At 42.6% G+C, this 24,529-nt stretch overlaps 1 protein-coding gene across 11 annotated transcripts; it reads left to right on the top strand.

Moving 5' to 3' along the window:
* Positions 1 to 741: 741 nt before the first annotated feature.
* LOC139556907 (dystroglycan 1-like) lies at positions 742 to 24,529 on the top strand. Of its 11 annotated transcripts, none has more exons than XM_071371008.1 (4): positions 742 to 1,006; positions 2,692 to 2,761; positions 6,345 to 6,933; positions 19,662 to 24,529. In XM_071371008.1, exons 3-4 carry the CDS (start codon positions 6,565 to 6,567, stop codon positions 21,945 to 21,947), a joined length of 2,655 nt encoding a protein of 884 aa, XP_071227109.1. In that variant the 5' UTR covers positions 742 to 1,006; positions 2,692 to 2,761; positions 6,345 to 6,564; the 3' UTR covers positions 21,948 to 24,529. The 11 variants fall into 11 exon arrangements, with proteins under 11 accessions (XP_071227109.1, XP_071227111.1, XP_071227113.1 ...); XM_071371010.1 differs by having other exon boundaries at positions 2,692 to 2,765; XM_071371012.1 differs by having other exon boundaries at positions 2,692 to 2,784.

Raw genomic sequence — 24,529 nt, 5'->3', positions numbered from 1 at the left:
CACACACATGAGCTTCCCTGAGACGGTTTCTGACAGTTTGTGCAGACATTCTTTGGTTGTGTAAACAGTTTCATCAGCTGTCCGGGTGGCTGGTCTCAGACGATCCCGAAGGTGAAGAAGCCGGATGTCGAGGTCCTGCGATGGCGTGATTACACGTGGTCTGCGTTTGTGAGGCCGGTTGGACGTACTGCCAAAATTCTCAAAAATTACATTTGAGGCGGCTTATGGTACAGAAATTAACATTCAATTCTCTTGTAACAGCTCTGGTGGACAGTCCTGCAGGAAGCATCCATGCTCCCTCGAAACTTGAGACATCTGTGGCATTGTGTTGTGACAAAACTGCACATTTTAGAGTGGCCTTTTATTGCCCCCAGCACAAGGTGCACCTATGTAATGATCATGCTGTTTAATCATCTTCTTGATATGCCACACCTGTCAGGTGGATGGATTATTTGGGCAAAGGAAAAATGCTCACTAACAGGGATGTAAACAAATGTGTGCACAAAATGTGAGAGAAATACGCTTCTTGTGTGTATGGAACATTTCTGGGATCTTTAACTTCAGCTCATGAAACATGGGACTAACGCTTCACATGTTGCGTTTATATTTTTGTTCAGTGTAGATGCATTTATGGCCCATTTTACCTGGGCCCTGTCAAAAACAAATGAGGGTGCGAATCTGAAAAGGGGAGGAGTCATCTACAGGCAGAACAATGATGGCCACAACCTGAAGATCCGAAAATGATGGGAGAGCAGAGCAGCAGTGGGGGAGGAGACTTGCACAGTGGTAACCTTTTCAGCTGACTATGCTACGATGTTTAAAAATACCTTGAAAACTAAGCAGGATAGCGGTGACTTTTCAGGTTTGACCAACTAATTTGTCTTTATTTCTTGTGACACCCAATACGTTTAAACGATGGATATGTAGGCTTTTGAGTTGGTTTTATTTTCATACAGATGAGAAAGTGAAAGGGAGAAAAGAGGAATGTCTTACCAAAAATAACAAGGTCAGTTTGGGGTTTCATCTTCTGCATCTCTCAATATTATAGGTAGCTATTTCACAAAATGAATCCGTTGTATCATTCAGCAGTGTCATATTTAACGTTATTTCCTAAATTATTAGTCTCTTCCATTACCATCCATTCTAAAGACTAACTTAGCTAGCACACTCCTCGATTAGACTGCATCTTCTCAGCGGAAGGTTAACAACAGTGGTCATACTTCGTTTCTCGTCAACATCTTCAAATAATGGATGGAAACGGGAGAAAATAGGCCACACGTTCGTATTTTGCATTGAATCGATTGTCTACATGGATTTCATAACTAACCTAGTTAGCTAACTACTTTGGGCAAGATAGGGTTTTAGTGTAGCTTGAGCCTACCTAGGTCGAGCACACGACTAGCTGGATAAAAGCGCGAGCCGTTTTCTGCGTATAACAGGTGCATCTCTCGCTCGAGCACTGTTGACTGCTTGGAATAATTTCCAAATCCTTTATTACACATCATTTATTACATATTTGCTACCAAAACAATCCGTTCATGTTCGGAAATGCATTTTCACTGATAAAAGGTTGCGTTGCGATTGACGTTTTGCAAGTGTTTAGCTAGCTAACGTTATAATGTTGAAGTCTAAAAAGGAAGCTAGCTAGTTAGCAATGTCTAGCTTGCGATTTGTCCACGCGAATCGGGGCAAGCAGGGCCCACCTTTGTAATAACAGATTCTTTTTATTTTGGTGTATCTGGACTATTTCGAGAATTCAATGTTAAATAATTTATTCTACTAACATGACCTAATTTAGTAGCTATGTTAGCTGTTTGCCAGTTCTGTGAATATAGGGTTATTGCTAGCTTTATGAATATGAACTTATTTAAGCAACGTTAGCTACTTATTTTTAGCGCGCATATTTTGCATACTGGGGGCCTTTATTTATTTGACCTAGACTCGTTTAGCTAGCTAGATATTTTATTTAGCTACATTGTCTCACCCTACAGCTAATCGTTTGGCTTTCAGACCTGGGATGTATTCATTACGGTAATTCTGTTGCCAAACGCTTCATAAACGGAAGTAAATGGAACGAAACGGGGAGGGACTTGCCCTAATTTGTCCAGTAGAATCTCTCGTTTTAGTTGAACGTTTTCAACCGTTTGGATTCATGCTTACACCCCTGATCGGCTCAAGTAACTAGCTAAATCAGTTGAGTTCTCTCTAACTCTGTTTTATTGGCTATATTGTCTTACAATTTGAATCGCATGACACTGCTGCTTGGATTTTATTTTCACCCCTTTTAAGGTAGCTTACATACCCCCTATGTCAAGGTCAACATTGATAAGCCTACTTACTACTAGCTAGCTAAATTACTTGCGCTACTCTGCAACTTGCAGCTAGTTGTTCAATGGTTGGGGTCTGACTGGTTAACTTCTTAGAGAGGGATTTGGAACATCCAGTCATCTGAGATTGCAAGGTAAACTTGTCTAGTGGAAATATTTAATATTCAGATCATGTGTTATCCAATGGCTGCTTTGGTGGATCTGGGATATGTCAATTAAATTTGCTCTTAATGCCACTGCATTTGAGGCCCAATTATTTTTTATTGTTTTTAATTATTTCCCACTGTACAGGTCAAATAACAGGCAAATAATTGTAAAGGGGAAAGAAGCATAGAATTTAATGTAAACTCTTCTTCCTTAATAGGAACTGTATGGAGCAGACACGGTCTATATGGGGATGAACAGAGCTATACTATTCTGACTGCAAATATACAGTAGGTAGGAAATCATTGGCATGGTAATAACATTTGCTTTACCTCACACAAGACATTGAAGGCCTAACATAATTATTTGCGCAGCCCCAAGGCCTTATTCAAATGATTTAAAAAAAAATATTTGCGCAGCCCCAAGGCCTTATTCAAATGATTAAAAAAACAACAACTTGTTTTTAGTTTGAACCCTTTGTTTTATGTTATTGTATGAGTGGGGAGGATCTATATTCACAGTTTGGTTATGATTTAGGCGACTGACAAACCTTCTCAAGACTACAACTTTCCCTGATTGCAACTTTGCCAAACTTGAAATCTTCAAAGTATCAATTGTATAAAGCTTCCAGAGGACGTTCTTTCTTAGGCCTATATCATCAAGGCCTATTATTGGAGGATGTGTGTTACTCTATAGTGAAAGTGCCACATGTTGAATTTAAAGCACCTGCTGTTTAACAGATGGCCTAATTTTGGCTAACTGAGGCTTCCAACTAGGGCCTATGTCAATGATCTATGTTCTCAGGAATGGCTGTTGAATATAGGCTACGACTGAAAAGAGATGCACTTGTTTTAGGAGAACAGACAGACACAATAGACACATGAGTTAAAATCTACTCAAGTCTTTACAATTTGGTGTAACACGTCTGACTCCTTATGAAATTCACTGCTTTTGTGTTTGTTTTGATTGCATCATATTCCTCCTTGCTATTGCACTGTAGTTACGTATGGCGCGAACAGCAACACATAAAATACTTTTCTTGCTTGTTTAGGAAATGGGCTTTGAAATCAATCCTTGGTTTGAACACATGATTGAATCATGTTCAGGAAATGGGAACATGATAGAATCTAGGCCACAGTGACTAGAGCGCTCGCTTTGATGCATACTGTGGCACAAAGAGCTTTTTCCATGTAGAGCATTGCAAGGTGTATTTGCTAAACAAAATATAAACACATTTATGTAAAAATGACAGGCGTGTTTTACTTGCTTGTGCTCTTACATTTTAAGTAAAGGGAAGTGAATTGGATGATTGAGTCAAACAGTCCATAATGTAGGCCTAGGCCTGTTTTTTATTTTTTTTATTTGGAATTAAACAGCCTCTTCGAATGTAGGCCCTACCAGTTTGCCAGCTTGTCTCTTTCAAGGAGGCAGCTTTAGAAACCTATAGAAAGCATGACTCAACTGTGTTTCTATTCAGACTGCTCTGAGTCAGGGGCTCCTAGCAGAAGAGAGGAGAGAGCCTCATGCGGGGAGTGTATCGGGAGAGTGCAGACTAGAATCATCTCTGATGGTTTGATTGGGATCTGTAGCCTACTTCTGCATGTCTCAACATGGTTAAGGAGTAAGGCATCAGTGGGCCAAAAAAACAAGCCATCTACTGGTCAAACAAATGGTTAACAATCTTCTCAAGTTGAAAAGCAGATGACTGACAACTCAGTCTAATAGAGATTTAAGAACTTGCCAATTGCTTCAAATTATGCTTCATCAACAAATGGGAAATATGTATCCTTGCCTTGTAGCGGTACATTTTTGAGTAAGCCATGCATTTGAGATGGTGTTGTGTCTGCATCCAGCAAGGCAGATTAGATGCAGGACAGTGCCGATCGAAGGAACCCTGTGGATGGGGCTTAATTTAACTTTCCAGTTTACCCAGCTGGTGATCTAGTCATAACAATCCCATTCTATGGCAAAAACACTAGTGCTTGCTGCTGGCAATGGTCTACCTACCTCTGTAAAGATATCCATCTCTGGGCCTCCCGAGTGGTTCGATCCCAGGCTGTGTTGCAGCAATTGGCCCAGCGTCTTCCGGGTTAGGGGAGCGTTTGGCTGGCTGTGATGTCCTTGTCCCATCGCGATCTAGCGACTCCTTGTGGCGGGCCGGGCGCATGCACGCTGACTTCGGTCTCCAGCTGTATGGTGTCTCCTCCGACACATTGGTGTGACTGGCTTCCGGTTTAAGCGAGCAGTGTGACAAGAAGCAGTGCGGCTTGGCAGGGTCGTGTTTTGGAGGACGCATGGATCTCGAGCTTCGCCTCTCCCGAGTCCGTAAGGGAGTTGCAGCGATGGGACAAGATTGTAACTACCAATTGAATATCACAGAATTGGGGAGAAAAAGGGGTAAAATAAAAATAAGACATCCATTTATACCTACCTCTGTAAAGATATCCATCTCTACTTACCTCTGTAAAGATATACATCCATCAAAAAGTGTAGAAGTAAGAGATGGTGCCCGACTGAGATTAAAGGTATGATATATTGAATGAATAAAAGCACGAAAACGTTACACTTTTCATTCCATGCTCAAATGATCGGCTCTCATCTTTGACTGTAGACTGAATCACTATGAGTGAAGGCTCCCTTGGAAAGCACTTAACCCTAATTTTAGATGATTTGCTGCCTTTGCATCTAAGTTGAGGTTCTGCCATCGATCGCATCTGATAGCAAAAGCAATGTGATGACAGCGTTTGGCCTCTGAGCAGCGTTGGCCGGGCTGGCGGAGCAGAGTCAACAGACCAGGGATCTCTTAATTTCTTCACAGAACCTGAATGATGTTGACAGGTGTTTTAAAAGGGGGGAGAAAATGCTTAGATGCATTGTATCCTAATCCTCATCAGTTTCCTTTTATGAAGGGACAATGAATATTGGATCTAAGCTATATATATATATATGTCTGTGGTGCTGAACTTTCTCCTTTAATTAGCAACCAGGCAATAACAGCTGTCAGAGTTGTAAAAAGTAGGTCTACTTTTCCCCAATAGGCCAAGTAAATGCTCTTTTATATGCAAATGTTCCTCATAAAGATGGTCTGTTATAGTTCTGATGAGCTGACGTCACAGCCTAGCTTGCTTAGCATTAGGATTCTAGGCGATTGGCCGACCCTGGGCTGCCTGTCTTAGCACTACAGGATTGGGGTTGGCACAGTCGAGGCTCTAATTCCCACCCCCAGGGTACCTAATTAAAACTTACAACCAAGACAAATGACCTTTGACTCTGTCTGCCATCTCACGAGAACTGCTATTCTAAAAACTCCATGACATGCAAAGAGGAGATCAGTGGGAGTTCAACATACCCTCTTAGCAAATGATTATGGCACTTGAAATGTTTCGATTTTCTCAGTCAGTATCGTAATACTACTTTTTGCTTGGTCTTCTGTATTTTTTTTGCACTTGCTTGTACTTAATCTATTGTTTTAGATTCTGCTTGTTCATTTAGTCAGACCTCCCATTAGATTGCTAGTTCATCATTACTATGACAAAGGCAAAAACAAACTTGTACATATGTAAATATACTCGTAAATATGTTTTAGCTCTCAGTTTTGCCCCAGTCGTTTGTTTTGTTGTCATTGATACATTCCCCCACTTCATGGACCATTGCATTGAAATATTGTTGGCAAAAGTTACTTTCTCACTCTCTAAAAAATTTGTAAAACCCAACCCTGAATATCTGCTGAGAATTTTCTTTGTTATTATACAGTTGAAAAAGGTCACGCTCGCACAAGCATGAGAGGTCTTTTGGAGGCAAATAATGCTTGATGAGTTTATTAATTTAAAATATGATCAGATTCTTACACGAGTTGATTCTCTTTCTTTGCAGTGGCTGACTAACATGGCTGACTAACTACCTGCCACGGACTCTTCATGGATAATAGAGGAAAACAACAAAGGAAACACAAAATAAAACCTCATTAATTATCAACAAAGACATTAAACATCCAGAAATAACAACCCACCATCGTTCCATCACTTTGAATTCCAGTACATGTGGCCTGAAATAGTCCTAAGAGAGGAGGTGGGGAACACATAGGCCTACCACTATGCACTGTAAACAGAGAGGCTGGGACTGTGGAGGTGTAGGAAGAACCAGGCCTCCGGGCAGAACTATCCCCCTGGTGCTGGGTGTCCTGGTGGCTCTGGTCCAGGGCACTGTACCTGGGAGACCGGAAGTGGAGGGCCTGGGGGAGATGGTGTTGGTGGACCTGGAAGCCTCCATGCACTCGTCTGTCCTCTCCGACTTGAATGCTGCAGCCTCTGTCACAGAGGGACCTTCCATGGGTATCCCAGAATCCCTGGCTGTGGTCAAAGAGGTGGCCCCCGTAGGCATCCCAGACTCTTCAGCGGTGGTGGGCCAAGGGTTCCAGTTGAGGATTCCACCCAGGTTGACGAATGGCAGTTGTAATGTTCAGGTAAGCACTCATGAGTAGGATGTTACTAACCAAATAGGATTACTAAGACGTTTCTATTAAATTACTAGAGGGGCTATTGTTATGTAGTAGGTAGTGTAGTGTTAGCACACAGGTAGGCAACACACTATCTAGGTAACACTTCCACACTTGATCCCAGGTGGCAGCAGCCGGGTCCAGGGGTTGCCAAGGTTTGATTAAAGGGATACTTCAGGATTTTGGCAATGAGGCCCTTTATCTATTTCGCCAGCGTCCGATGAACTTGTGGATAGCATTTTTATGTGCATGCGTGCAGTTTGAAGGAAGTTGCTACACGCTAGTTAGCATTGGCTCGCGAAACTACCTCTAACTTCCTTCATACTGGACACAGAGACATAAAAATGGTATCCACGAGTTCATCTGACTCCGGGGAAGTAGATAAAGAAATGGTTAAATAAATGGTTAAATAAAGGGAAAAAGGCCCGTCTTGAACATAGGATGAGACATTCGTACCAATTTACTAGAGAACCCTTAGATTCAAGTATAACTTTTGTATGACTGATGCCTTTAGTGAGAGGTCTAATGCTTTAATATTTAATAATTTCTGCATATTCGTTATGTAAATAGGCCCTTTTAATTTTATCTGGCTTGCCGTTCCAAATAAAATTGAATATTTTTTGTTCATATAATTTAAATAGCAGGTCACTAGGTGTAGGCAAAACCATAAGCAAATAGGTAAACTGTGATATGACTAAAGAGTTAATCAGGGGGATTTTTCCACAAATAGACAGGTATTTTCCTTTCCATGGTAGCAAGATCTTATCTATTTTTGCTAACTTTCTATAAAAATTTATTGGAGTGAGATAATTTCTTTCTTTTGGGATTTGTATACCGAGTATGTCCCACATCTCCGTCAGACCATTTAATTGGTAAACTACATGGTAATGTAAAATTAGCATTTTTTTGTGATCCAATACGTAATATAGTACACTTATCATAATTTGGTTTTAATCCAGAGAGGATAGCAAAAGTATCTAGATCCTCTATGAGGCTGTGGAGAGACTCTAATTGTGGTTTTAAAAGAAAACATGAATCATCAGTGTACAATGACACCTTAGTTTTTAAGCCACGGATTTCTAATCCCTTAATATTATTGTTTGATCTAATCTTAACAGCTAACATTTCGATGGCAATAATAAATAGATATGCCGATAGTGGACAACCTTGTTTTACTCCTCTAGATAGTTTAAAACTTTCTGAGATGTAGCCATTATTTACTATTTTACACCTAGGGTTACTATACATAACTTTAACCCATTTTATAAGAGATTCCCCAATATTGAAATATTCTAGGCATTTATATATAAATTCCAGTCGTACTTTATCAAAAGCCTTTTCGAAATCAGCTATGAAAACCAGGCCTGATAGTCCCCGATATTTCATAGTATTCTATTGTTTCCAGTACTATTGTTTCCAGTTCCAGTATTCTATTGTTTCCAGTCTTATATTATCTCTAATGTATCATCCATGTTAAAAACCTGTCTGATTAGGATGAATAATATCTGACAATACTTTTTTAATTCTATGCGCCAAGCATTTTGCTAGGATTTTTGCATCACAACACTGAAGTGTAAGAGGTCTCCAATTTTTTTAATGGCCTGGATCTTTATATATACCACTTGGGTCCTGTTTCAGTAATAATGATATCAGACCTTCTTGTTGCGTGTCTGATAATCTACCATTTATATAAGATTGGTTAAAACATGCTAATAATGGTCCTTTGAGTATATCAAAAAAAGTTTTGTATACTTCCACTGGTATGCCATCCAGCCCTGGAGTTTTCCCATCCTTAAAAGCCCCAATTGCATCAAGCAGTTCCTCCTCTGTAATTTGGCCTTCACATGAGTCTTTCTGTACAGATGTTAATTTTACATTATTATTAGGGAAAAAATCCATACAATTAGTTTCAGTTACTGGAGATGGAGGAGCCTGAAACGAAAACATATCCTTAAAGTACTTTACTTCCTCTTTCAAAATATAATTTGGTGAATCATGCGTGACTCCATCATTTGTAACAAGTTTTAATAAAAAATGTTGGTAGCATTTCTATATTGAAGATTGAAAAATAATTTGGTGCATTTTTCCCCATATTCCATCCAGTTCGCTTTATTTTTATAATATATTACACTGGATCTTTCTTGAAGAAGTTCCTCCATTTCTTTTAGTTTTTCCTCTAACTTATTCTGTGCCTCTATGGTACCGTTTTTATTGCTATCTAACTGTACTGTTAGTCCTTCAATTTCCTCTGTTAATATGGACTCTTTTGATCTAAATTGCTTTTGTTTTATAGATGAGTACTGAATTGCATGGCCTCTAAAGGTACACTTAAAAGTGTCCCATACCATACGGGGATCTGCTGTACCTATGTTATGTCTGAAAAAGTAAGTTATAAATTCTTCTGTCCTAGTTCTAAACAATTTATCATCTAGTAGGCTTTGTTTCAATTTCCAATATCCTCGCCCACGTGGAAATTCTGTAAGAGTAATATATATGCCAATTATGTGATGATCCGACCGCATTCTGTCCCCTATCAACACTTTTTAAACTTTTGGTGCCAGAGAGAATGGCAAAAGAAAGTAGTCAAGACGACTAGCTTGATTAAGCCTCTCCGCCATGTATATCTCACTAGGTCAGGGTATTTAAGTCTCCATATATCCAATAATTCCAATATTTCCATGACATTCATGATTTCCTTAAGTGCCTGAGGGTGATAGTTTGTAGTGTGATTTCCTTTCCGGTCCATAGAGGTATTTAAGACCGTATTAAATTCTCCCACCATAATAATAGAGTCTAGTGTTGCTTGTAGAGTTGATAAATTCTTATATATATTTTCAAAGAAGCTTGGATCATCATTATTCGGACCGTATAGGTTAATAAGCCAAATCTGTTTATTGTCCAATAACATATTTAAAATAATCCATCTACCTTGAGGATCTGTTAGGACAATTTGCACATTTGGATCAAAATTATTGTTAATTAAAACCATCACCCCTTTTGAATTTCTTTGCCCATGGGAGAAATATATTTTGCCCCCCCAGTTCTTTTTCCACAAAACTTCATCTAAAACTGTTGAATGGGTTTCCTGTAAACAATAGATATTATATTCCTTCTCTTTTAGCCAGGTAAATACTGATAGTCTTTTACATTTACATTACATTTAAGTCATTTAGCAGACGCTCTTATCCAGAGCGACCTACAAATTGGTGCATTCACCCTATGATATCCAGTGGAACAACCACTTTACAATAGTGCATCTAACTCTTTTAAGGGGGGGGGGGGGTTAGAAGGATTACTTTATCCTATCCTAGGTATTCCTTAAAGAGGTGGGGTTTCAGGTGTCTCCGGAAGGTGGTGATTGACTCCGCTGACCTGGCGTCGTGAGGGAGTTTGTTCCACCATTGGGGTGCCAGAGCAGCGAACAGTTTTGACTGGGCTGAGCGGGAACTGTACTTCCTCAGAGGTAGGGAGGCGAGCAGGCCAGAGGTGGATGAACGCAGTGCCCTTGTTTGGGTGTAGGGCCTGATCAGAGCCTGAAGGTACGGAGGTGCCGTTCCCCTCACAGCTCCGTAGGCAAGCACCATGGTCTTGTAGCGGATGCGAGCTTCAACTGGAAGCCAGTGGAGAGAGCGGAGGAGCGGGGTGACGTGAGAGAACTTGGGAAAGTTGAACACCAGACGGGCTGCGGCGTTCTGGATGAGTTGTAGGGGTTTAATGGCACAGGCAGGGAGCCCAGCCAACAGCGAGTTGCAGTAATCCAGACGGGAGATGACAAGTGCCTGGATTAGGACCTGCGCCGCTTCCTGCGTGAGGCAGGGTCGTACTCTGCGAATGTTGTAGAGCATGAACCTACAGGAACGGGTCACCGCCTTGATGTTAGTTGAGAACGACAGGGTGTTGTCCAGGATCACGCCAAGGTTCTTAGCACTCTGGGAGGAGGACACAATGGAGTTGTCAACCGTGATGGCGAGATCATGGAACGGGCAGTCCTTCCCCGGGAGGAAGAGCAGCTCCGTCTTGCCGAGGTTCAGCTTGAGGTGGTGATCCGTCATCCACACTGATATGTCTGCCAGACATGCAGAGATGCGATTCACCACCTGGTTATCAGAGGGGGGAAAGGAGAAGATTAATTGTGTGTCGTCTGCATAGCAATGATAGGAGAGACCATGTGAGCATATGACAGAGCCAAGTGACTTGGTGTATAGCGAGAATAGGAGAGGGCCTAGAACAGAGCCCTGGGGGACACCAGTGGTGAGAGCACGTGGTGCGGAGACAGATTCTCGCCACGCCACCTGGTAGGAGCGACCTGTCAGGTAGGACGCAATCCAAGCGTGGACCTTGCCGGAGATGCCCAGCTCGGAGAGGGTGGAGAGGAGGATCTGATGGTTCACAGTATCAAAGGCAGCCGATAGGTCTAGAAGGATGAGAGCAGAGGAGAGAGAGTTAGCTTTAGCAGTGCGGAGCGCCTCCGTGACACAGAGAAGAGCAGTCTCAGTTGAATGACTAGTCTTGAAACCTGACTGATTTGGATCAAGAAGGTCATTCTGAGAGAGATAGCAGGAGAGCTGGCCAAGGACGGCACGTTCAAGAGTATCTTTTCTTATTATCTGCTCGGCCATTACAATTGTAACTGGCTATACTTATTTCACCACTTACCATAATGAGACACAACTTTCAATTATTTTTATCAAAATATATGTTTGTAAACGTACCATTAAAAAGTAACATGATGATTGAGTGTCTATATAGCTGTACCATGATATTTGCATTGCTACTAAGTAAACCTCCAATTGGTCCCTACTATTCCACCCGCTAAAAGCCCTCCTCATCCCGAGTTGGGTTGTCATCCCAATGCCCGGCAGACCACCATCGACCCCCTGTATCCCATAGCCCTGAACCGACTGGGATCCATCCTTTGAAAAGAGCACTCAGTGCCATTTACCGAATTGAAGTAGATCAATTGCCAAATGCATTTCCATCGCCCTCACCTCGATTTGTATTATATATAGCTGTGGATCATCCTCTATTGTCCCTAACATCTTTTACTCCTTCGCAACAGTTGTGGGATACACACATACACCCACACACACTCAACCCTTACCCCCACACAACCATAAGCTCACTTTCTCAACAATTGCACCATCCCAGAGCCCAACTCAAGATAGGAGAGACGTTCTTTGTTGGGTTGAGTGACACTGATACGCTAGGCTCTATTTGTGTTCTGAGAAATTAGTTGGTTTCCCCAAGTGATCTGTTGAAGTCAGTTTGTCAGTGAGTCTTTTGTTCCATTAGCTGACATGTGCTTTGCCACAGTAGAGGAGGTTCATCAGGTTTTGATTTAGCTGACACTTCTCTGTGTGCTATTTTATTTTATTTTATTTTTTTCACCTTTATTTAACCAGGTATGCCAGTTGAGAACAAGTTCTCATTTACAACTGCGGCCTGGCCAAGATAAAGCAAAGCAGTGCGACAAAAACAACAACACAGAGTTACACATAAACAAATGTACAGTAAATAACACTATATAGAAATATATGTACAGTGTGTGCAAATGTAGAAGACTAGGAGGGTAAGGCAATGAATAGGCCATAGAGGCGAAATAATGACTATTTAGCATTAACACTGGAGTGATAGATGTGCAGATGATGATTTGCAAGTAGAGATACTGGGGTGCAAAAGAGCAATAAAATAAATAACAATATGGGGATGAGGTAGTTGGGTGTGCTATTTACAGATTGGCTGTTTACAGGTACAGTGATCGGTAAGCTGTTCTGACAGCTGATGCCTAAAGTTAGAGAGGGAGATATAAGTGTCCAACTTCAGTGATTTTTGCAATTCGTTCCAGTCGTTCCAGTGCAGCAGAGCACTGGAAGGAAAGGCGGCCAAAGGAAGTGTTGGCTTTGGGGATGACCAGTGAAATATACCTGCTGGAGTGCGTGTTATGGGTGGGTGTTGCTATGGTGACCAGTGAACTGAGATAAGGCGGGGCTTTACCTAGCAAAGACTTATAGATGACCTGGAGCCAGTGGGTTTGGCGACTAATATGTAGCGAGGGCCAGCCAACGAGAGCATACAAGTCGCAGTGGTGGGTACTATATGGGGCTTTGGTGACAAAACGGATGGCACTGTGATAGACTACATCCAGTTTGCCTGAGTAGAGTGTTGAAGTCTATTTTGTAAATGACATCGCCAAAGTCAAAGATCGGTAGGATAGTCAGTTTTACGAGGGTATGTTTGGCAGCATGAGTGAAGGAGGCTTTGTTGCGGAATAGGAAGCCGATTCTAGATTTAATTTTGGATTGGAGATGCTTAATGTGAGTCTGGAAGGAGAGTTTACAGTCTAACCAGACACCTAGGTATTTGTAGTTGTCCGCATATTCTAAGTCAGAACCGTCCAGAGTAGTGATGCTAGTCGGGTGGACGGGTGCAGGCAGCAATCGGTTGAAGAGCATGCATTTAGTTTTACTTGCATTTAAAAGCAGTTGGAGGCCACGGAAGGAGGCGAATGGCATTGGAGCTCGTTTGGAGATTTGTTAACACAGTGTCTAAATGTAGATGTATACAGAATGGTGTCATCTGCGTAGAGGTGGATCAGAGCATCACCAGCAGCAAGAGCGACATCATTGATATATACAGAGAAAAGAGTCGGCCCGAGGATTGAACCCTGTGGCACCCCCATAGAGACTGCCAGAGGTCCGGACAAAAGGCCCTCCGATTTGACACACTGAACTCTGTCTGAGAAGTAGTTGGTGAACCAGGCGAGGCAGTCATTTGAGAAACCAAGGCTATTGAGTCTGCCGATAAGAATGGTGTGATTGACAGAGTCGAAAGCCTTGGCCAGGTCGATGAAGATGGCTGCACAGTACTGTCTTTTATCGGTGGCGGTTATGATATCGTTTAGGATCTTGAGCGTGGCTGAGGTGCACCCATGACCATCTCGGAAACCAGATTGCATAGTGGAGAAGGTGCGGTGGGATTCGAAATGGTCGGTGATCTGTTTCTTAACTTAGCTTTCGAAGTTTTTCGAAAGGTAGGGCAGGATGGATATAGGTCTATAACAGTTTGGGTCTAGAGTGTATCCCCTTTGAAGAGGGGGATGACCGCGGCAGCTTTCCAATCTTTGGGGATCTCAGACGATACAAAAGAGAGTTCGAACAGGCTAGTAATAGGGGTTGCAACAATTTCGGCGAATAATTTTAGAAAGAGAGGGACCAGATTGCCTAGCCCAGTTGATTTTTAGGGATCCAGATTTTGCAGTGCTTTCAGAACATTAGCTGTCTGGATTTGGGTGAAGGAGAAGCGGGGGGGCTTGGGCAAGTTGCTGCAGAGGGTGCAGAGCTGTTGGCCGGGCTAGGGGTAGCCAGGTGGAAAGCATGGTCACCAGTAGAAAAATGCTTCTTGAAATTATCGATTATCGTAGATTTATCGGTGGTGACAGTGTTTCCTAGCCTCAGTGCAGAGGGCAGCTGGGAGGAGGTGCTCTTATTCTCCATGGACTTTACAGTGTCCCAAATCTTTTTTAAATTAGTGCTACAGGATGCACATTTCTGTTTGAAAAAGCTAGCCTTAGCTTTCCTAACTGACTGTGTATATTGGTTCCTGACCTATCTGAAAAGTTGTATATCGCGGGGACTATTCGATGCTAATGCAGAACGCCACTGGATATTTTTGTGCTGGTCAAGGGCAGTCAAGTCTGGTGTCAATCAAGGGCTATATCTGTTCTTAGTTCTACATTTTTTGAATGGGGCATGCTTATTTAAGATGGTGAGGAAAGCAATTTTAAAGAGCAACCAGGCGTCCTCTACTGACGGGATGAGGTCAATATCCTTCCAGGGGACCCGCGCCAGGTCGATTAGAAAGGCCTGCTTGTTGAAGTGTTTTAGGGAGCATTTGACAGTGATGAGGGGTTGTCGTTTGATCGCGGACCCATTATGGACGCAGGCAATGAGGCAGTGATCGCTGAGATCCTGGTTGAAGAGAGCAGAGGTGTATTGAGGGCAAGTTGGTCAGGATGATATCTAAGAGGGTGCCCATGGTTATGGGAGGGAGGAGATTCTTCCCAGTCATGTTGCAACATTAGTGAGGATTCACAGGAAGACTGACTCTGGGGTTTTCGGGGTGACAAAGCTGTGTCTTGTGATGAGAATCAGGAGCTGGCGGAAAAGCTAGATCCACCGGTTTTGTCACTTTTTTATTTATTTCACCCCTTTTTTCTCCCCAGTTTCGATCTTGTCTCATCGCTGCATCTCCCCAACGGGCTCGGGAGGTTGACGGTCAAGTCATGCATCCTCCGAAACATGTCCCACCAAACCGCACTTCTTAACCTCTCTGGGATAGATGGGACGCTTGCGTCCCAACAGCCATGTCAAAATGTAGAGCGCCAAATTCAAAAAAATTATATAAAATTAAACTTGATTAAATCACACATATAAGATATCAAATTAAAGCTACACTCGTTGTGAATCCAGCCAACATGTCAGATTTCAAAAAGGCTTTTCGGCGAAAGCAAACGATGCTATTATCTGAGGATACACCATAGTAAACAGAGAGAGAAGCATATTTCAACCATGCCGGCGCTACTCAAAACGCAGAAATAAAATATAAAAAACGCATTACCTTTTATGAGATTCTTTTGTTGGCACTCCAATATGTCCCATAAACATCACAAGTGGTCCTTTAGTTCGATTAATTCCGTCCATATATATCCAAATTGTCCATTTATTTGGCGCCGTTGTACCAGGAAAAACAGCGTTCAATTTGAGCAAAATCACGACACAATATCTAACAAAAAATTACCTCTAAACTTTGCCAAAACATTTCAAAGTACTTTTGTAATACAGCTTAAGGTATTTGTAAACGTTAATAATCGATCAAATTGAAGACAGGTCAATCTGTTTTCAATACAGGATATCAACAAACTCACGGAACATTTCATTTCTTGCCCAAATCTCAAACATAAACAAACGACGTCACTCCACTTCCGGGTTAATATCGTTTTCACCTCACTATGAAAAAACCTTAACCATTTTCCATACAATGGCGACATCCAGTGGAAGCAGTAGAAACTGCGCATTTACTGATTAGAATTCTGGTTTGCCCAACACAATCCATTGAACATAGAGGAACTGAACAATAAAAAAGTTAGTCCTCAGGGTTTTGACTGCTATATAAGTTCTGTTATACTTACAGATATGATTCAAACTGTTTTAGAAACTTCAGAGTGTTTTCTATCCCAATCTACTAATTATATGCATATCTTATATTCTGGGGATGAGTAGCACGAAGTTGAAATTGCGCACGCTATTTTTCCCTAAGTGAAAACTCTGCACCCTATCCTAGAGAAGTTAACAGCCGCCTGGTTAACCCATAAGCCAGGTGCACCAATGTGTCGGAGGAAACACCGTTCAACTGACGACCGAGGTCAGCCTGCAGGCACCCGGCCCACCACAAGGAGTTGCTAGAGCCAAGTAAAGTCCCCATGGCCAAACCCTCCCCTAACCCGGACGACACTGGGCCAATTGTGCGCCGCCCTATCGGACTCCAGATCACGGCCGGTTGTGATACAGACCGGGATCGAACACAGGTCTGTAGTGACACCTCTAGCACTGCGATGCAGTGCCTTAGACCGATGTGCCACTCAGGAGGCCCTCGGTTTTGTCACTTCTGGTTGTTGAGGAGCTGTTGACAGTTCCTGCAGCATGTAGACCTAGTGCTTCTGCTGTTAAGGTGGAGGAAGGTGAGGAGAATATGGCTAACGGTTCCATTTCAGTGAGTGCTTATGGCTAAAAAAGGTTTTACCTGAGTACAGAGCTGTGATTTCGATGGTTTTGTTTTGACTGGGTTCTGGATTTGAGAATGGCTTCCTTGAGGGTTTTTGTTGTCTGGTTGTGTAACCGTAGCTCTAGGGATTTATAGTGTACATATTTTGTCTCTTCAGTTAAGGAAGTTTTATGGAAAGAAAGAGAAAAAAAATGTATAAATGTTTGGAAAGTTAAGGGAAATAGATATGGGTGACCTATAGCTAGGTTTCCATCCAATTGGCGACAGATTTTAATGCAAATATTCTAAAATATATATTTTTTGTTTCCACCAAACTGACTGAAGATACAAATCAGTATGTGATGATGTAGTGCACACAATGCACCTTTTTGTTTAAGTTTTCAGGTACCGAATAAAAATGTAAAGTTCAATGTTTCCATCGCATTTTCAACTCTGCTGATAGTTTTGTTACAAAAACTTTTGCGTTAAATAGCAAATGCGCCTACTCTGGTCTTGGCACATGCATTCTAGCCAACAGCTCACAGATACGGTGCGCGTAGGCTGTGCAGGGAGGCTAGTCTACATGAGGAGATTATTATGGATAATATTTTCCTTGTCAAACTGCAGTCAAGCATTGATCATCATGTCACCAGAATAAGACCCTCAATATTTATTGGAAAGGAGCATAGTTTAATCAGGATTTTTCTTTTTTGATTGCATTGGGCCTTGAAAGTGTCCTGATGGACTTCATACTGAAAATACAAACAAGATCTTTAGTTTTCTCCAGAGGCGATACCGTGAACATACAGTGCATTCGGAAAGTATTCAGACCCCTTGACTTTTTCCACATTTTGTTATGCTACAGCCTTATTCTAAAATGTATTAAATAAATGTTTTTCCTCATCAATCTACACACAATACCCCATAATGACAAAGCGAAAACAGGTTTTTAGATTTTTTAGCAAATATATAAAAATAAGGGATGCACCGATATGAAACTTTCGGCCGATACCAATATCCGATATTTTCCTTGCCAAAAAAACCCGGTACCAATAACCAATATAACATTTAATTCTTAAACATTGTGTTCTTAAACGCTCTTAAACATTCTAGTACAGTTAAATATTTGAAACACACACACACACACACACACACACACACACACACACACACACACACACACACACACACACACACACACACACACACACACACACACACACACACACACACTGACCAAAAAGTTATTTTGTTGGCATTAGCAGTAAAACATAATCAAACCTATTTCATTCATTCACTTGCTTGCTTTGCTGTTTCATTGTTCATTTGTTCAGTTGTTTCATTCTCAACCAGGATTTCATCATACATGTCAAGCAGTGAAGTTTCAGCTCTGTCTGTCCATAGGGCCTCTCTTCCTCAGTACTCACTGTCACTGTGTCTGTTTCCATTTCACGTAAACCCTGTTTCTTGTCTGCATCGAAGTATCATTCCTTGTACCTAGCATCGAGCATGGTGTCGAAACAGTAAAGAGGTTCAGAGAGAATGCCACCGACTCACTTGTTCACAGCCTCTAGTAGAGTACTTTACCAAGTTAACCCCATGGTCTGCGTCGGCAGTTTTGTTGAGCAGGCGTTTCAATGCCATGACAGAGGGTATCACGTCTGCTGCAGACGCAGTTGATGAGCTTATTTCTCGAGTCAGTTGTTCGAATGGAGCTAGGAGTGTGTTCATGTTTCCAAGTTTCAAACATGTTCTCAAATGCCATTGAAATGGCAACAGCGGTATGCGAACCAGCACATTCTTAAGCATGCAACTGTTCTGTCATCCTATATCTCAAATACAAATAGCACGACATTCCCGCATGTATCCCTGAATTGTTTTCAATGGTAGACCGCGACAGGGCAGGTAAATGTTGAACTGGAAAGCAGAAATGCGCTGAGGATTTACTGGCCCGACTACGGGCCGTTGTTAATGTCAGACTCTGACTCTGTATGTTCCTCTACCTCATTTCCGTAATTGTTTATGCCCAACTGCTTGATCACAATACCGTACTTATTCCAGTCTTCCTGTTTATGCTGAAATACGTTTGAGGAGTTTACCTTGCACATAAGAGCCAGCTCTCAACATCTCTTTGTAATTGGGAACAACTATTACAGCCGAACAGAAAATGGCCTTCAATCTGTGTGTGGATGGAGAATGGAGAGAACCAATACTTTTTGGGAAGCATTGTAGTCCAGCTCAATAAGCTTAATTTTACGTAGCCACACCCGCTTGATTATTTCCTATTTTCCCCTTCTACTTCTCCCAGCTCGTATGGCTATTTTGAACCTTACTGCAAATATTTCTGTTTGATATTTAACATACTCTAGGCCAGATCATTCTGTTGCAGCAATTTGTTTCAGCCTTAGGCTTCTCAATAACGAGCCAAATATTTACATATTTGCAATGCTATGCATAATATTATGTCTGTGTGTTTTTCTCTCTCACTGTATCACTGCTGGTTGAGGTTTACTGTGGTGCAATTTGTTCAATAAGGAGTTTATGAATGGGATAAGATTAATATTGGCTCCTTGTATTATTGGGAATGATATCCTGTCACATCGTAATGTCTCAAAATGAAGGGGTATGACTCGGGCGGCTGTCATTTTGTGAATAGGTGGTAACTGAGCCGAGCTTCCTGCTCACTTCAACAAAAGGTTGGTAGAGACAGCAATACACAGATTAAATGATTGAAAGGAAAAAGTAAGACTGGGTTTTCCATCTTTAGGGCTGTATGATAAACCCTTTCATAATAATACCCTTAAGATTACTGTACAGTTGGGTAAGTTTTTATTGGCAGAATCTGCCTTTTGTGTGAAACACCCTCTCTTTTCAGAGTTTTATCTATGAGCCATAACTTTCCCCCATGTCTAAAGCTTTCTTTTCTTCTATTGCAGTTAACTGAGGTGGGAAAGGACAGCTTACCCTCCTGGCTGCACTGGGACACTGGGAGCTGCATCCTACAAGGCCTAGCCCTGGAGCAGGACAAAGGTGTCCACCATATCTCCCACTCTGAGATAAACAGTGGCCATGGTCTGGAGGCCTTCTCTATTGAGGTGCACCTAGAAGAGCGAGCCGACACTGAGCCGGCCCTGTTGGCCCTCCAGGCTGAGAGCAACAACCTCCAGTCCTTCATCTGTGGCAACGAGGAGCCCGTCACTGTCCTCACCATCATCTTGGATGCTGACCTCACCAAGATGGACGCCCAGCAGAGGGTAGGCCTGCTGGCCAGCATGAAGAAGTTTTCCGGTGTCCCTCTGGAGCACATGAAGGTGGTCCCCGTCGTCAACAACCGCCTGTTCGACATGTCCGCCTTCATGGCCGGGCCTGGAAATGCCAAAAAGGTGGTGGAGAATGGGGCCCTGTTGTCGTGGAAGCTTGGCTGTGCCCTTGACCAGTCCAACATTCCGAATATCAACAGCGTCCAATCACCTGCCAAAGACGGGTCCATGTCGTCCAAGTTAGGCTACCCAGTGGTGGGCTGGCACATCGTCAACAAGAAGCCCCACTTGGGGAAACGGGTCAGGAGGCAGCTGGGAAACACCCCCACTCCTGTGCCCTCCCTTCTCCCCCCAACCACTCATCCCGAGCCCCCTACTCGTATCATTCCTACCCCCACATCCCCTTCCATCTCCTTAGCCACTGACAGCTCTGTCCCCCCTGTCCGTGGCCCCTTGCCCTTGCCGGTGAAGCCCACTATCAGGCTAAGAGATCAGATAGCCCACACTCCTACTATTGGGGTTCCTCAGCCCACTAGGATCCTGGGCACCACCAGCACCATCCTTATACAGCCTACTATGACCCAGCCTGCTATTCCAGAGGCTACTGCTCTGCCCACCCCACCAAGCACCACTAGAAGGCCCAAGACTTCCACCACCAAGAAAACCAAGAAGCCCAAGATCTCCACTCCAGCGCCTAAGGAACTTACAACCACGACTAAGCCAACCAGACGCACCACCCATCTGTCTCCGGTTCCTGACTACAACAACGAGAAGCCCCAGCTACGCAATCCCATCGACGAGGTGAACGCCTGGGTTGGGACCTACTTTGAGGTGAAGATTCCTCCAGATACCTTCTTCGACAAAGAGGACGGCACCACAGACAAGCTGCGTCTGACTCTGAGGAAGAACCACAACGAGGCGGTGAGCGAGACCTCCTGGATCCAGTTCAACAGCACCATCCAGCTCCTTTACGGTCTCCCAGAGAAAGAACACATGGGCAAACATGAGTACTTCATGCTGGCCACCGACAAGGCAGGCATGAGCACCATAGACGCCTTTGAGGTCCATGTCAACCGTTTGTCAGTCAACGACAAACCCTCTGTCGTTTTTGCTGCCCGTTTCTACGGCGAACCCAATACACTGACCAACGACGTCCACAAGAAGATCCTCCTTACTAAGAAGTTGGCGTATGCACTGGGTGACCGGAACACCAGCACATTGACCCTGCGGAGCATCACTAAGGGCTCCATTGTGGTGGAGTGGACCAACAACAGCCTCCAGCAGAGCCCCTGTCCCAAGGACCAGATCACTGTCCTCAGCAGAAAGATCTCAGACCCCCAGGGCAGGCCAACTCTGGCCTTCTCCAATGCCATGGAGCCAGACTTCAAACCCATCAATATCTCCGTTCGCGGCACCAACAAGTGCCATACCTACACGTTTGTGCCCCCAGGAGAGGTGATTATCCCTGTTCCCCCTCCAGCCACTCCTTCGCCTGGCACGGGTCGTAGCACCAGTGACGATGTCTACCTGCACACGGTTATCCCGGCTGTGGTGGTGGCGGCACTACTGCTGATCGCCGGCGTCATCGCAATGGTCTGCTACCGCAAGAAGCGCAAGGGCAAGATGAGCATTGAGGAGCAGGCCACCTTTATCAAGAAAGGGGTGCCCATTATCTTTGCAGATGAGCTAGACGACTCCAAGTCCCCCCCGTCCTCTAGTATTCCCCTAATCCTGCAGGAGGAGAAGCCGCCACTGCCCCCTCCGGAGTACCCCAATATGGCTGGCCCTCACAGTACCCTGCTTAACCAGGATCTCCTGGAGTACTCCATCTACCAGGATGAGGACCCCTATGCACCCCCCTATCAGCCCCCTCCACCCTTCACTGTCCCCATTGAGGGGAAAGGGTCCCGCCCCAAGAACATGACATCATACAGGTCGCCACCTCCCTACGTTCCTCCGTAACGCTCTCAAAAGCCTGGGCTTTGGGATGGATGAGAGCAGTTGTTTGTATGAAAACAATTTACGTAGGGATTTTACACACGTACTGCAGATTAAGATGGCTTCGACATGGACGGAGTAGGCGACCACACCTGTATAAGTCTACTACTGGCACAGAAAAACTGTACAGAGACAGTTTGAAACTCCAGCTCTCTCTTTCTTTTGTTGTCCATCATAGTTGTGCTTTCGACTCTTGCTTAATAATCTTATTTTTAAATCTGTTCTTGCCAAGAATAATCATTTTTATCTTTGAAGATGTACTGTTTCTATTGTATAGAAAATAATGAAAATGCGGAAGAGACTGGAGGCTGCAGAGGCCTTGGATCAAATGTCACCATGACAACAGACTAGGAGGCTGTCATTCACAAAGTGAATCTTTATACAAATTACAGTGTATTGCTTTTATCTTTCTTTGGGCTAGATCTACTAAGATTTTGCAGCTGTTATTTTTAGAAGGGAGTCTAAGACAAAAAGGCAAACTAAAACCATGTTTTATTTACATCATAATCGTACATTTATATTATTCTCTTCATCTCTAGCCACGTTTCCACCCACAGTTTTTCTCAGAGTAAAGTCAATCTGTATAAATAAAATAAAAAAATGGCAGCTGTGATCGAAACAGGTAGTTTCGGTACAATTTTATAAATCATATCAAAGTTAACTTGGAGTCACACAATGATATGGTGTGTGTGGTCCTCCATGCAGTTTATTAGGCTACAGATTAAATAATTTATGACGAACTTCACAGGATGGTGAAAGTGCATGGTGATCTTGATGCTCTTTTCTAATAAATATTGAGGGTCTTATTCTGATGACAATGATGATCAATGCTTGACTGCCATTTGACAAAAATATTCTTGCTCTTATCCATAATAATCCCATAATGTAGACTATCCAACCCGCACAGCATACCCGCATTGTATCTGTACACATACTGTACCAAGGTACATATGCTATTTAACAGTTTTCGGGATAAAATGTTTGGTAGAGTTCAAAATACGATGGAAACACATTGAACTTAAGCGAAAAAGTACATTTTGTGTGCACTTTCTACATCACGCACTGACTTTTATCCTCAACAAGTTCGTTTGGTGGAAAAACACCACTGATGTGAAAATGCTCATGTTTCCTTAATGCCGATTTTTGTTGTTGTTGATTTGCATGAAATCTATATCCAATTGGATGGAAACTTAGCTTATGTTACCATTTGTTTCTCCTTGTAGGTTGTATCCCCTCTTGAAAATGACAGGTGTAAGACACCTAGTAAAACTAGCCCGTTGTGTCTTGCAGAACTAAACATTTGTAACTGGTAGCCTAAAAAGGACATGATTAAAAAAAAAAAATTCTTTAACAAATCATGTGACTGAAATATTCTCTGCTATACAGGTACTTGATCAACAAGTAAATCCTAGACTCATAGTGAGTGACCCACACTTGTTCTTAATGTAATGGGATTACAAAACAGGAGTAATAATTACATTATATTCAGTGTATTAACGTGCCGCTGATCTCGTCCCTGAAACGGAGAGATCACTAAGTAGGCTAGCTGACTTTGATTATTGCGGGGTTGCCAAGGTAGTGACAAAGCAAAGCATGGCTGGTTTGGGCCCATAATGCTGAGATTCTGTGACTAGATAACAGAGAGAACTGACGGAAGTAAAGAATTAGGCTACTAGATTGATCAACTGTTTGTTGCTGTTGTTGATGCAAGTTTTGGGGACCAGTTCTCCCTTGGACCAGAGAGGTATACTACAAAGCAGGATGAATGAGTAGGGTAGCTGACTTTGATTAAAAAATATATATATATATTATATAGATTTTCTGGTTCATTAAGAAAGCTAAACATAGACATGTGTTTTTGGTTGTTGAGTCATTTAGACCATGCCCATTTCAAGCTTATCTTTCCAAAAAATAAGTTATTTCAGAATATGTTAGCTGGCTAACTCATTGATCCTGCTTTGTAGTATTACACCCCCCCCCCCCCCCCCGGTCTCTTTAATCACAATGAGAGACTAACCATTAAGTAAATGAAATAAGAAAATTGAGGGGGAACGAACTGTAATATCACTGCCCTCTGCCTCTATGCTGCTGCACTGTATCGTTAGTGTTCTGCCTGCCTCTGTCATTATCAGTTGAGACAAGGCATGGGGACAAGTGTATGTACATAATGGTGTGCCTATGAAACTGAAGATCTCCAAAATGTTACTGTTTTATCAGTAGAGTTGGTTTGGGAGGGTGGGTGGGTGGAAATCATTTTATATTTTGTTTGTCTAGATTTATGATCACGCTTTCATAAAACAAAAACAACTTTAATAGTTTGTGGGGGAAGGGAGATACATTTTTTTGTTTTTTACTTTTCCATCACTGAAAATATTGCATCCTGTAAAGAATACGATGTGGGATGAAAACAAGTGAATAATGTACGTTTCATATCTTATGTCACCATAAGGAACAATGGTTGAAAAAATCTAATGTTTTTACAGATTTTTTGATACAGTCTCAAATTTGTTTTATGAAAATATATTAATAAAGTATATTAATAAATA

Source organism: Salvelinus alpinus, chromosome 28 (genome assembly GCF_045679555.1).
Source record: "Salvelinus alpinus chromosome 28, SLU_Salpinus.1, whole genome shotgun sequence".
NCBI classification, from domain to species: Eukaryota; Metazoa; Chordata; class Actinopteri; order Salmoniformes; family Salmonidae; genus Salvelinus; species Salvelinus alpinus.
The sequence above is the reverse complement of the archived record's forward strand: the minus strand, read 5'-3'. Positions and strand labels throughout refer to the sequence as shown.

Bases quoted from the DNA above. Each gene is read 5' to 3' on its own strand.
- LOC139556907 (XM_071371011.1), top strand. From the start codon at position 6,565: ATGCACTGTAAACAGAGAGGCTGGGACTGTGGAGGTGTAGGAAGAACC. The intron at 6,934-19,661 runs GTAAGCACTCAT...CTTCTATTGCAG, and splicing joins ATGGCAGTTGTAATGTTCAG to TTAACTGAGGTGGGAAAGGA.